Source organism: Podarcis bocagei, assembly GCF_964188305.1.
Source record: "Podarcis bocagei genome assembly, chromosome: 16".
NCBI classification, from domain to species: domain Eukaryota; kingdom Metazoa; phylum Chordata; class Lepidosauria; order Squamata; family Lacertidae; genus Podarcis; species Podarcis bocagei.
This window is the reverse complement of record NC_138142.1, coordinates 4,843,766-4,857,018: the sequence shown is the minus strand read 5'-3', so window position 1 is coordinate 4,857,018 and position 13,253 is coordinate 4,843,766. Positions and strand designations below refer to the sequence as shown.

General features: G+C 42.8%; 1 protein-coding gene across 1 annotated transcript in view; it reads left to right on the top strand.

Moving 5' to 3' along the window:
* SBNO1 (strawberry notch homolog 1) overlaps positions 1 to 13,253 on the top strand; it is a 39,919-nt gene that overhangs the window by 16,498 nt on the left and 10,168 nt on the right. Inside the window, exons 13-22 of the mRNA XM_081174682.1 lie at positions 725 to 878; positions 2,596 to 2,778; positions 2,941 to 3,038; positions 4,724 to 4,875; positions 6,076 to 6,273; positions 6,889 to 7,056; positions 7,177 to 7,346; positions 9,791 to 9,922; positions 10,472 to 10,607; positions 12,141 to 12,253. Coding sequence (XP_081030808.1) covers positions 725 to 878; positions 2,596 to 2,778; positions 2,941 to 3,038; positions 4,724 to 4,875; positions 6,076 to 6,273; positions 6,889 to 7,056; positions 7,177 to 7,346; positions 9,791 to 9,922; positions 10,472 to 10,607; positions 12,141 to 12,253 — 1,504 coding nt within the window. The remainder of the gene's footprint in view (positions 1 to 724; positions 879 to 2,595; positions 2,779 to 2,940; positions 3,039 to 4,723; positions 4,876 to 6,075; positions 6,274 to 6,888; positions 7,057 to 7,176; positions 7,347 to 9,790; positions 9,923 to 10,471; positions 10,608 to 12,140; positions 12,254 to 13,253) is intronic.

The following is a 13,253-nucleotide window of genomic DNA, read 5'->3' as shown; positions in this document are numbered from 1 at the left end:
ATAGCTGCACAGGCCTGTTGGCATGAAAAAGTCTTCAAGAGGTGCCTCAGTCAAAAGTTGAGGGTGCTTGCTGAATCTGCTGGAGGAGTGTTACACAGCACGGGGCTGGTGACATTAAACTGCAGTACAAGTCTCTCTTACTGTATACTGAAATCAGATGGCTCCAGAAGGCCATATTATCTTGTCCTTCAGTCACAGAGCAGGGTCATTTGCTCACCTGGACCTTGCTTTCTCCCCTCCAATAAAAGAACCATCCAAGCCATAGGGTGCCACACTCAAGCCGGATGCAAATGCAGGAAGGGATCCTGCTGAGCTGAGAACTCACATACTGCAAACGTTTCTCCACTCAGTTGACATTAGCTGTTCAGGCACAGGAAGGGGGTGAGAATGCCTTCTGGTTCCTCCGTAGTATGTTCCCAGGAGACTTTCTTATTTGAGGCAAAGTCCATGTCGTCCATTGATGTAAATAATAGAAAGCTTGACAGATTCTCCCTTCTCATGTCTATAGTGTGTTTTTAAAATACGGTGCTTGCAAGTCAGTCTGGTGGTGGTGTCATTTTGTGGTAGTGCTTGAAGATACTTGTTCCATTGAAAAACCATATTTAATCAGGCTTTAATACAACATTAGCTTTCCCTAATAAATCCAAGAATTCTCTATTTTAAAATAATTTCCATCTTATCAATTGCCTTGATGGTTCCTTTCTGTTTGTTTGTTTGTTTTCAGAGGTGTAGGTGCCATGGAAATTGTTGCTATGGATATGAAGCTACGAGGAATGTATATAGCAAGGCAGCTGAGCTTTTCGGGTGTAACCTTCAAAATTGATGAGGTTCAGCTTTCACACCACTATGTTAAAATGTATAATAAATCTGTAAAAATGGTAAGTGTGTTTAAATACAGCATTTTACATGTTAAACTAGGCACTGTACCTTTTGAATTGTAGTTGAACACACAGACCCTAATCCAGACTGGTGTAGGGTGGCTGACCGGGTGGGTCCAAGGTGTGGTAAATGAATATTTGCAGGATGGGGAGGTAACTGCCACTCTTAAAGATGCAGTAGTGTGCCTGCTCCTCGGTTGGCGGGGGGGGGGGAGAACCCAGCAGTTTGTGAAAGCTATTGCCCAGTTGCACATGTTGGGGAAGGTGCTCAAGAGGGTGATGACCATCCAGATGTTCTTGAAGGAAACAGATTCTCTGGACTCATTCCAGTTGGGGTTCAGGCCTGAGTTAGGGACTGAGTCAGCCCTGGCTGCTCTGATGGAGGGCGGAAGGGGGAGGTGCTACCCTGTTTCTCCTCTTTGATCTCTCAGCAGCTCTTAATACCAACACCCATGGTATTTTGCTAGATTGGCTGTGTAGGTTGGCAGTTGGCAGTACAGTGGTTCTGCTCTTACCTAAAGGGTTGTATTAAGGTTTGTGGTGGCGGCCCTCCACATACGTTGAAGCATATGATGCAGTAACCTGAGAAAGATCCTTCTTGGTGCTGATGCTCCAGTTGGGCAACTTCCTCTACCTGACACATTACTGATAAGTTTTCATTATCAACTGAAGACCTTACTGTTTGTTGGGTATTTGAAGCCTGTTAATTTGACGTTGTCTGCTAAGACTAATACCACTTGGTTCTTTACGTAGTGTGTTTTAAATTTATTTATTCTACACATAAGATTGATATTACAATAATAATATTTTAAATAATTCAAATTAGTCATGAGTAACTTACCCCATTGATTTCAGTGCTACATGTAAATTCTCTGGATTGAGACATGCTTGTACTATGGAAATAAAAATATTTCCTTGAAAAGTTGGTTTTCATGCTCTTATTGGTGAAGGCTTAGAAAGAAGTTAGGAGAACATGTTTTTAAATGTTTCAAATAAGTTATTTTATCATCCCATCCTTTGAAAATGCGTTTTTTTACTGGACCTCTCAATGCATATTTGTAAAGCTTGTAAGAGGTGGCTGTCACTTGTCCTGACTTTTAAATATTCAGGTGTGTGTCTTGTACATCATAATGTAACTGCAGTCTTCAGGGTCTGATTAAAAGCACTAATGATAAAATTATTGATTTGAACAAAGTTACAGCGATCATTCTATAGTGCAGAAGTTGACAGGGAACCCTGGGACTCCTCAGTGAGAAGATCAGTGCAGTGAGTGAGTTTCCCTGAAGGACAGAATACTCATTGTTGCTAGTCGTCTTTGGCAGTGTTTTATCATGGGGTATATTCTTGTGTGGGAATGGAGAATCTGTGGCTCTCCAGATGTTGTTGGATTTCTAACTCCTGCCAGCGCCAGCCGGCATGGACAGTTATTAGAGAAGATCAAAGTTGTAGTCCAACATCTGGAGGGCACCGTCTCCCATTTTAGGGTGTATTCAACTCATAGAAGGCAACGCTGAGGTCCAGTAATTATTGGCAGCACTCTTTCTGAATTGACTAAGCACCTTAGAACGATACATCCTTGATTCCCTGAAGGTAGCAAGTTAGAAAAGAACTGTGATGAACTGAAACATTCTTGGACAAATCATCTCAGGTTAATCTGTTACACTGTAAAAGTTCATCATATTTACTTATAGAAAAATTTCTGGTGTTCCTTTTTCAGTGGGTAAGTGCCAGGGAGAAATTCCAGCAAGCAGCCGACCTCATTGATGCTGAGCAGCGGATGAAGAAGTCTATGTGGGGCCAGTTCTGGTCTGCCCACCAGAGATTCTTCAAATACCTCTGCATAGCTTCTAAAGTGAAAAGGGTGGTACAGCTGGCACGAGAAGAAATAAAGAATGGCAAAGTAAGTGTTAAGTTGGCTTTGACTCTAGAATGTTTTCAAAACATGGCTTCATTTTCTCAGGGGAATGTCAGAGTGACCTAATGTGTGTGGGGGGGTGAGGGGGTTGGATATGCTTTGTATATTTGGAAGAGCTTTAAACTGAGTGTCCTTTTCTCTCTCCAGTGTGTAGTCATTGGGTTGCAGTCCACAGGGGAAGCAAGAACCTTAGAAGCTTTGGAAGAAGGTGGTGGGGAACTGAACGACTTTGTTTCCACAGCAAAGTAAGACTCCTATCAGTCATACAAATCTGGGAGAAGTAACTTAGTTTTTCAGGTTCTTGGAAAATGCAGAGACCTGTACAATAAAAATCAATATAGGTTTCGCCAGCAAGCTTACTAAAAAATGAACATGAAGGGAGGGAGGGCTCGCTAAAGTGGAGGAGGAAGAGGGCTCGCTAATCAACTGCACTTGGTCTTTCAATGCTGCTTTAAAACTGCAAATGTTGGAGATGTTTGTCCAGCAGCTGCTTTTTTTCTCCACCCCAAGCAATCAGAATTTCTGGAAACTCTTGGAATCCGAATGAGAGCGTACAGTGATTGAGAACAATAGGAAAGAATATTACAGAACTTAATTGATCTTTTATCCTGAGGAAAAGTTCGTGCCAGCTCTAAAATCATCGCATAGCTGCTACAAGTTTCTTTACTTTCATTATAGGTGCTGTACATAAGTTCATGTATTCACTGGGTTGTATCCAGCAAAGTCATTGCATAAGTAGAGCAACCTTTGCTTCCACACCGGAGCATCCTCCCCCTGCACACCCCAGATGGCTCTGGTGTATTGGGAGGAACCCTGGGAGCAGACCTGAGGTGTATGGGGGTTGTGGGACAAAAAGAAGCAGAAGCCATGCGACTTGCACAGTGACTTTGCTGGGTATAGCGGCACCTTGTAGGCTGATTTTAAGTTAGTTATTTTTTAAAATCTCATCTCTGACTGCAAAATGTTCTTTTAATTATGCAGCCTTCTGCTGCATCATTGTTTATAGAATTGTAGAGTTGGAAGGGGCCCTAGTCCAACCCCCTGCAATGCAGGGAATCTCAGCTCAAGCATCCATGGCAGATGGCCATCCAGCCTCTGCTTAAAAACCTCCAAGGAAGGAGAGTCCACCACCTCCTGAAAGAGTCCATTCCGCTGCCGAACAGCTCTGTCAGAAAGTTCTTCCTGGTGTTTAGTCGTAATCTCCTTTCTTGTAACTTGAATCTATTGGTTGGGGTCCTGCCCTCTTGAGCAGGAGAAAACAAGCTTGCTGCAGCTTTTGACAGCCCTTAGATATATGAAGATGGCTATCATAGTCTCCTCTTTTCCATGCTAAGCTTACCCAACTCCCCCAAACATTCCGCATAAGGCCTGTTTTCCAGAACGTCAATAATCTTGATCACCCTCCTCTGCATACATTCCAGCTTATCAGTATCTTTAACTGGAGAACTGGACACAGTGCTCTAAGTGTGGTCTGATCAAGTCAGAATAAAGTGGTACTATTACTTTCTGTGATCTGTTTGCCTCTGGAGCTGTGGAAATTGCAATTTTATGTAAGAGGGGAGATGGTTTTTAAGGTCTTTGGTTTCTTAATTGATTGGTCTTTGTTCAAGCAGCATATAATATAGTGTGCTTTCAGTGACTCTCACATGCCAAGTCATGGTCCTTCATAATTTTCTGCCATGATGCAGTACTGTGGATGATCTTCTTTTGAACAGTATTGACCCCAGACTAACCAGTCCCCATCTGATTCATTGCCGCTCTTGGTATGGCTGTTCAGACTGAATTGAGATTTAATAGCATCTGCCTGAAACAATTCAGACCTTCAAGAAAATACCACATAAACAGCTGCATTTAAAAATGCTGGGAGAAGAGAAATTTTAGGTTGCCCATTCAACCAAGCAAAACTGTGTTTTCTTTTTTAAATCTGCAGGGGAGTATTTCAGTCTCTCATTGAGAAACATTTCCCAGCTCCTGACAGGAAGAAGCTTTTTAGCTTGCTGGGAATCGACTTGTCTGCTCAAAGTAATAACAACTCTCCTAGAGACAGCCCTTGCAAGGAGGACAAAATGAAGAAACGCAAAGGTACATAGTTGTAATGCTATTCTAATATAGTTAAGATAGTGGTTAGAGTTTTGGACTAGGACCTGGGAGACCAAGTTTCAGATCCCCACTTGGCCATGAAGCTCACTGGGTGAACTTGGGCCTGTTTCTCATTCTAACCTACCTTACAGAGTTGTTGTGGGGAGTAAATGAGGGGAAGAGCCATGTACGCCACCTTGAATATTGGATATAGATGAAATGAAATAAGAAAATCTAGCCGTATTGGCAAGTAACTGTGTTCACAGGTGTGCAAGGAAGACTAATCAGCAATTGTATAGAGCAGGGAGTCTTGGCACTGGGTCACTGAAGAACTAATTCAAGCTACCGGTACACTGATTTTTACCCACACTCAGCTGCAAGTTCTTCGTTATTTGAACAGACCATAGTGTCTGTCTTCTGCTGTGAAGCTTTTTGTCTGAAATACTATGTTTATCACTCTCTCTATTGCCTGAACTGATTTAAATATCAAGAGATGTGAAAAGCAAATCTCATTTGAACCACCCTTTTTGTAAGTGGTGCTCATTTAATTTTGAGTGTTCAGGAATTAGTTGCAGAGGGCTTTGCACTGCTCGTTCTTACTATATAGGGACTTAATAGGCCTGCTGCACCACAACAAACATAGAACCTTCAGCAACCCCTGCTGTTATATATGCCTCCCATCCCAGTTTCCACATCAGAGTGACCAGGGTCTTAAACTGCTTTGCTCCCATGAGGACCCTTCTCTCCAGCTCCTTAACTTTGTGTAAAATAATTATAATTGGTGCAGTAGGTGATAACAGCAGTGAAATATCATGACTTGTTACAGGAAAAGACTCCATACAGTTAGAACAAGCAAAGGAAAACTCACACACATACGTACAACCTTGGGTTTTTAACATTTGGCTTGTAAACTTGGCAGTGTCCTGTGAGGTGCCCTCATCTCCAGCCCCTTTTTATCAGTTCCAGTGAAGTTGTAATTTTATACTTTGAAGAAGACTTGAAAGGAAGCCTGTTAATGTGTAAGGAGTACAACAGGGCCCTTTCCCCCCTTTTCTTTTTCTTTTGATACGGTTTTCCACCTTGTTAAACATCCATAAATAATAAAAAATCTACAAAGTCTTTGCTAACAACCCATAGAGAGAATAGTGGGGGTAAATGCCACTCAGTGATAGCCACCTCTTTATTACCTTTCATATGAAAAAGGTGAAGAAATAAGCAGAGAAGCCAAGAAAGCGCGTAAAACTGGCGGGCTAGCTGGGAGCAGTTCTGATGAAAGCTACAGTGAGTCGGACATCTCGGACAATGAAGAGAGTGATAATGAGAGCTCCAGGTTTTTAAGCTCTGGGGAAGATGATGACTTCAACCCGTTTAAGGATGAATCTAGCGAGGATGATGAAGATGGTGAGATAATAATGGGTATCATGTAATATAGTATTTCTTCTCAATTGTTGCTTTTTTGCATGTGCTGCCACTATTCACTGTAGTATTACTTTGCAGAGGCTGAGTATAGTACCATCACATTTTGTGGGGGGATTACGCTCCAGGGATGGCACATACACACACAAGCACATATACTTGAACCACTCGCCATGCAAGCATCCTTACCTTTCTGGAGCCATCTAGCAAGTGGGCCTTGATCAGTTCTAGAATACTCTTGTTCAAGCTCTGGAGTGCTCTTGTAAGAGAGTTCAAGTTTAAGAGGCTGTTCAAGTTCCCACAAGATCTTGCAAGAGCCATGTAAGCAAGGCTTGGAAGCTTCTGTGCTGGGAAAACCCTGCACATAAGATCTTTAAAGCTTTCTGCTTTCCATACATTTAGTTTGTGTGATTTCAGCCGGCCAGCCTTTAACCACATAGAACTGAAACCGCACGTGTTAAATGTGCATAAGTTACAATTGTACTGTTTTTCATTAAGCTGACAAAAGATTTACCTGCAAAAGAAATTGCTCTGGTGCATAGTTTTCATATTTATCCAGAAGCCTTTTTTTCTCCTTTAATACATTTTATTTTTCTTCAGACCCCTGGCTAATTAGGAAAGAACATAAGAAAAACAAAGAAAAGAAAAGAAAGAAAAGCATAGACCCAGATTCCATTCAGAGTGCCTTACTAGCGTCTGGACTTGGATCCAAACGGCCCAGTTCTCTTTCTTCCACAGTAGTTACCTCCTCTACTACAAATACGTCTGGTATGTTGAATGTCCAGCTTCTGAATTGGCTTTTGAAGCCAGAATGCTCCTTCCAGCAAGGGGAACAACACTTTCACATTTCTAAACACCACCATTCCTTTTTTTGTATATATGCTGCAGCTAACAGTAATACACATACCAGCTATGTAACAAGTCAGGATGCTGTTGAGAGAGCCCAGCAGATGAAAAAGGAGTTGCTTGATAAATTGGAAAAACTATCAGAAGATCTTCCTCCTAATACACTGGATGAACTTATAGATGAACTCGGTGGTCCTGAGAATGTGGCTGAGGTAGGTGCTGGATCTCAAGTAACTGTGGGAAGCAGACCTGTAGTTTGAGGTGTTATGGTGTGCAAACATAAGAGCAGGAATTGCTACAGAACATCCACATACCTTAACATGTTTAACATTAAATGCAATTAAATAAAGATTTGAGAAACCAAAACATAATTTTATAAAATAAAGCCTAGTGATGTTCATTCCAGTGCCTTTGCATTAATTGGCCTAGAGTCAAACTACCTTCCACTAATAACAGGTGTAGCAAACCTATTTAGCCTGAGGATTACATTCCCTTCTGGGCAACTGTTGATGAGGACTCCCTGTCCACCCGCCCTTTCTTTCTTTCTCTCTCTCTCTCTCTCTCTCTCTCTCTCTCTCATACCAACAACATGGCTGGTGACATTGTCAGTAAAGAAAGAAGGTATTGCCTTCAGTGATTAGAAGTCCAGTGTCTTGGATATCCTGAGCTTCAGAAGATGATGCTTCCAAGTGGAAATATCAGACACTAATAGATAAGGAATTGAATGGAAGGCAAAAGTAATAATAATAATAATAATAATAATAATAATAATAATAATAATAATAATAATAATAATAATAATAATAATAATAATAATAATTTATTATTTATACCCCGCCCATCTGGCTGGGCCTCCCCAGCCACTCTGGGCGGCTTCCATAAAAACCAAAAATACAGTAAAATGTCACACGTTAAAAACTTCCCTGAACAGGGCTGCCTTAAGATGTCTCCTGAATGTCAGATAGTTGTTTATCGCTTTGACATCTGCTGGAAGGGCGTTCCACAGGGCGGGCGCCACTACCGAGAAGGCCCTCTGCCTGGTTCCCTGTAGCTTTGCTTCTCGCAGTGAGGGAACCGCCAGAAGGCCCTCGGCGCTGGACCTCAGCGTCCGGGCAGACTGATGGGGGTGGAGACGCTCCTTCAGGTATACTGGACCGAGGCCGTTTAGGGCTTTAAAGGTCAGCACCAACACTTTGAATTGTGCTCGGAAACGTACTGGGAGCCAATGCAGGTCTTTCAAGACCGGTGTTATATGGTCTCGGCGGCCGCTCCCAGTCACCAGTCTAGCTGCCGCATTCTGGATTAGTTGTAGTTTCCGCGTCACCTTCAAAGGTAGCCCCACGTAGAGCGCATTGCAGTAGTCCAAGCGGGAGATAACCAGAGCATGCACCACTCTGGCGAGACAGTCCGCAGGCAGATAGGGTCTCAGCCTACGTACCAGATGGAGCTGGTAAACAGCTGCCCTGGACACAGATTTGACCTGTGCCTCCATGGACAGCTGTGAGTCCAAAATGACTCCCAGGCTGCGCACCTGGTCCTTCAGGGGCACAGTTACCCCATTCAGGACCAGGGAATCCTCCACACCTGCCCGCCTCCTGTCCCCCAAAAACAGTACTTCTGTCTTGTCAGGATTCAACCTCAATCTGTTAGCCGCCATCCATCCTCCAACCGCCTCCAGACACTCACACAGGACCTTCACGCCTTCACTGGTTCTGATTTAAAAGAGAGGTAGAGCTGGGTGTCATCCGCATACTGATGAACACCCAGCCCAAACCTCCTGATGATCTCTCCAAGCGGCTTCATATAGATGTTAAAAAGCATGGGGGAGAGGACGGAACCCTGAGGCACCCCACAAGTGAGGGCCCAAGGGTCTGAACACTCATCCCCCACCACCACTTTCTGAACACGGCCCAGGAGGAAGGAGCGGAACCACTGTATAACAGTGCCCCCAGCTCCCAGCCCCTCAAGACGGTCCAGAAGGATGCTATGGTCGATGGTATCAGACGCCGCTGAGAGATCCAGCAGAACTAGGAAACAGCTCTCACCTTTGTCCCTAGCCCGCCGGAGATCATCAACCAGTGCGACCAAGGCAGTTTCAGTCCCATGATGAGGCCTGAATCCCGACTGGAAGGGATCCAAATGGTCCGCTTCTTCCAGGCGTGCCTGGAGTTGTTCAGAAGTAGAGAAGTAGACTTGGATGTCTTCAGCATGTAGGTGTTTTAGAAAGCCAGCACTACTGTCCTGACTTCCCTGCTCCCCCTCTTTTGTCAAATAGGAAAAAAACCAAACAGTTGCAAAAGCAACCTTTTGTTCACAGAGAAGTTTTTAAACACAAGTTCTTCCGTGTCCCTTTAAAAATAACTCGCTGGCTTCTGACCAGTCACTATTTCACCCCAAACCCACCAACCCCTCAGTTCTTACTTCCATTGGAGTGAGCCTTCAGGTGTTATCAGGACACAGGAGGAGAATAAGGGAACCAGAATTAATCTTAACCTAAAAGTTTGTTAGGGCAAGTCAGGCTTTGGACACAAACTCTGCTAGAAATGGGCAGCATGTTTAATCATACAAGCTTTTTCTTGAGTGCATGTGCTTGGAAGTATTTAATGGATTCCTAAAAGCACTATTTAGCATGCTAAAACAGGTCATTCTTCCCAAGATGACAGGTCGCAAAGGGAGAGTCGTGAGTAATGATGATGGCAGCATCTCTTACGAGTCCAGGTCTGAGCTAGATGTTCCTGTTGAAATCCTAAACATCACAGAGAAGCAAAGATTCATGGATGGAGATAAGGTAACCATTTTCATTACTCTACATCAGTTCTCAAGGAAAGATTCATATAAAATAGATGGACAGATGTCAGGGAATTCTTGGCAGTATTTTGGTTGGGTCTGCACTAAGATACAGCCAAAACGGTCCCTGTCCTCTTCAGCAGCCTCAGCTTTTGTAGCTGGAGTCAGTCAGGGTCCTGCCCTCCCAGGACAGGTGGAAAAGGCCTGCAGGTCTTCCAGGATTCAAAGCCAAGATGGTCTCTAACAAAGAAGAGCAGAACAGTAACAGGAAACCTCTGACTCCATTCTCGATAAAAGACTGTTAAAACAGTTACTTAAAATATTCGAAAGATTATTAAAGTTAATAGTAGCTTAAGAGGTAAAATAGAGGTAAAACACATGTAACTTCTGTTTCATTAAAGGTGACTTGGAGATCCCTTCTGCATGCAAAGAATGTGATCTACCTTTTGAATTACAGTCTCTTCTTACCAGTTCAAACACATGTTCACATCTTGTCCATAGACATATTAACATTTTAAAATCCAACCTTTCCATTCTTACTCTCTTAAAGAATATTGCCATCATTTCTGAAGCAGCCAGCTCTGGTATTTCATTGCAAGCAGATCGACGAGCCAAGAACCAGAGGCGAAGGGTACATATGACTCTGGAGTTGCCGTGGAGTGCAGATAGGGCAATACAGCAGTTTGGTAAGCAGTTTTGTCTTGGCTTTACTTGGAAATGATGCTTCTTTGTCAGGCACATAATGTTGAGTTTGTATCATTTGCCGTAACAGAGCTTTTAGCAGAGTAGCCTATTTTTACAATGCTGCTAAACAGATGTGTGTAGGCTCTCAAATTACATAGTGTTCTGATATGCAAACTAGAGTTCAGTCTGCTAGGTTTTGCACAGTGCCAGAAGATAATGAAATCTGATAACACATTGATTGGTACATAATGGTAGGAGTCTTCGAACAGAGTTTTCTAGTTCTGTCTAGTTTGAGTTGTATTTCCATCGCCACAGAGACAAACTACTGAACACAATTCAATCTGTGTCTATGGAAGAAGTGACTTGCAAGACAGTTAAGTATTCACTTCTAAAACAGTTTCCCTAAAAAGTAAAGTTTAAATTCTTGTTTCTTTACTTAGGGTATATCTGAGCCAAAATGTAGCTTCAAACACAAGCAAGTTGAATCTTCATAGTTCAATAAAAATTGTTTGCCTTCAAGAGTTAGTCCTCCTATTAGCTCCAAGCATAGAGTGATTCAAATTTGCTTAGGCCTGGTGTTGCCCACTCCGCAGAGAGTGGTCTTTCTTTCTTTCAAGTCAATACTATGTCCAGACTATTTTTGGCAATGAACATGGGGTTTGGACAAGTTCTGGTGTTTGTGGATTGTGTTCCCTTCTTGGTGTGTGTGGGGTCTTATCCCTCCAGTGTACATTTCCTAGGCCTGTTGTGCCTCATATGAACTGACTATGAGGTGTGACCCTCATCTTGCTTCAGGCCAGGGGAGCTGATGTTTGTCCGCAGACAGCTTTTTGAGTCATGTGGCCAGCATGACTAAACCGATTCTGGCACTACAGTACACCATGGCAGAAGCCAGAGTGCATGGAAACGCCGTTTACCTTCCTGCCGCAGCAGGACCTATTTACTACATGCACTGGCATGCTTTTGAGCTGCTATTGTTGGCAGGAGGTGGAACAGAGCAACGGGGGCTCACCCTGTAGCGCAGATTCAAACTGCTGACTTTCCAATCAGCAAGCCCAAAAGGCTCAGTGGCTTAGACCACAGCACCACCCGTGTCTGTGGTTGTATACTGAAAGGAGGATATGATAGCAGTTAGCAAGCTATTGGCTATTCCTGATTTTCACAGAGGAAGCTTTTTTTTTGGCAGGCCTGTGTGGCTGTTTAATTTTAAAATTTTTGAACAGCTGCTCAGTTTATTATATGTATTGCTGTTTTCATAGTGTTTTCTATTCTGCTGTTATACCCCACCCTGGTATTTTATGATGTGGCAGTAAAGAAATGTTTTTATAATCATAAAATAAACCTCTTATTAATTTGTGAGGAACCACAGAATTCCCTGGAAAACAGTTTGAGATGGTTAATTGAATCATGTGTTTTATTGTTGTGAAGAACGTGGCCTCCAAATATATCTCTGTTTTCCTATCCAATATTTTTGAGAATGGGTGGCTGATGCCGGGTGACTTGAGTGAACAAAACCTCTTTTTCTTCCTATCCAGGGCGAACTCACAGGTCCAACCAAGTGACCGCACCAGAATATGTCTTCCTAATATCTGAACTGGCTGGAGAACAAAGATTTGCGTCAATCGTTGCCAAACGCCTGGAGAGCTTGGTAAGCGGATTGTAGGGTGTAGCTTTGACTAGGAAATTCACTGCAAGCGAGCAGATTTTGATTAAAGACACAGAAACTTGAAAACACATGTCTCAATTATACCAGGTTCTGTTAAAGTTGAAAACAAAGGAGAAAACATCTAAGATTCTGTGGTCTAGAGAGTGGCTCTCGTATCTCAAATTGTGTGGGGTAGGGGTTCATAGGGGGATTTAAGCAGTTCCCAATTTATGTTAATATGTTGGAGATTCAGTACAAATCATTGGGTAGATGCAGGATGGGGAATCTGGCCCACCAGATGTTGCTGGACTATAACTCGCATCATCTCCAATTGCTGGCTTTGCTGGGAGAAGCTGGTGGGAGATGGAGTCTAGCATCTTCTACAGGGCAACAGGTTTCCTATCCCCAGTATAGATTGTACTTTACTCTGCAGAATGAACAGGATCTGCCATGTGGACATGATCAGGTGCTCAAAATGTACCTCTCATCAGTGACAGGTAGATGATGAAGGGCTCTGTGTGGGAGACAGGGTAGAAAAGGTCCCCAAGGGTGGGAGTCTGGGGGAAGAAACAGAAGTTCCCAGGTGGGAGCTGGGAAGGTCTACCTTTTTGTATATGGTTAAAGGACATGATACAGTTGTGATAGAGGGCTTTTATATCTCCCCCTCCCCCTTGTCGTTTTATTTTTATTTTCTCTTACTTTGGCTTTTCTGTATCTTTTTCTCTTTTTTATTAGCTTGGCTTTTATTGTATCTTATGTTGAAAACTTTCAATACAAATATTTAACGAAGAAACAACAACCCATCTTTATTGGCTATGGTCGATGAGCCTTATTCTCTGACAAACTTTTGGCTTCTTATGCCAACTTTTTGTAATATCTTCCATACTCCTGGATGATTAAATTCTTAATCAAGTGGGCAAAATGTACCTCTCATCGAACAAAATTGCACTACCTTTGTTATGTGCTGAGGCACAAGCAAATTGGGTTGGATCCAGAAATTAAG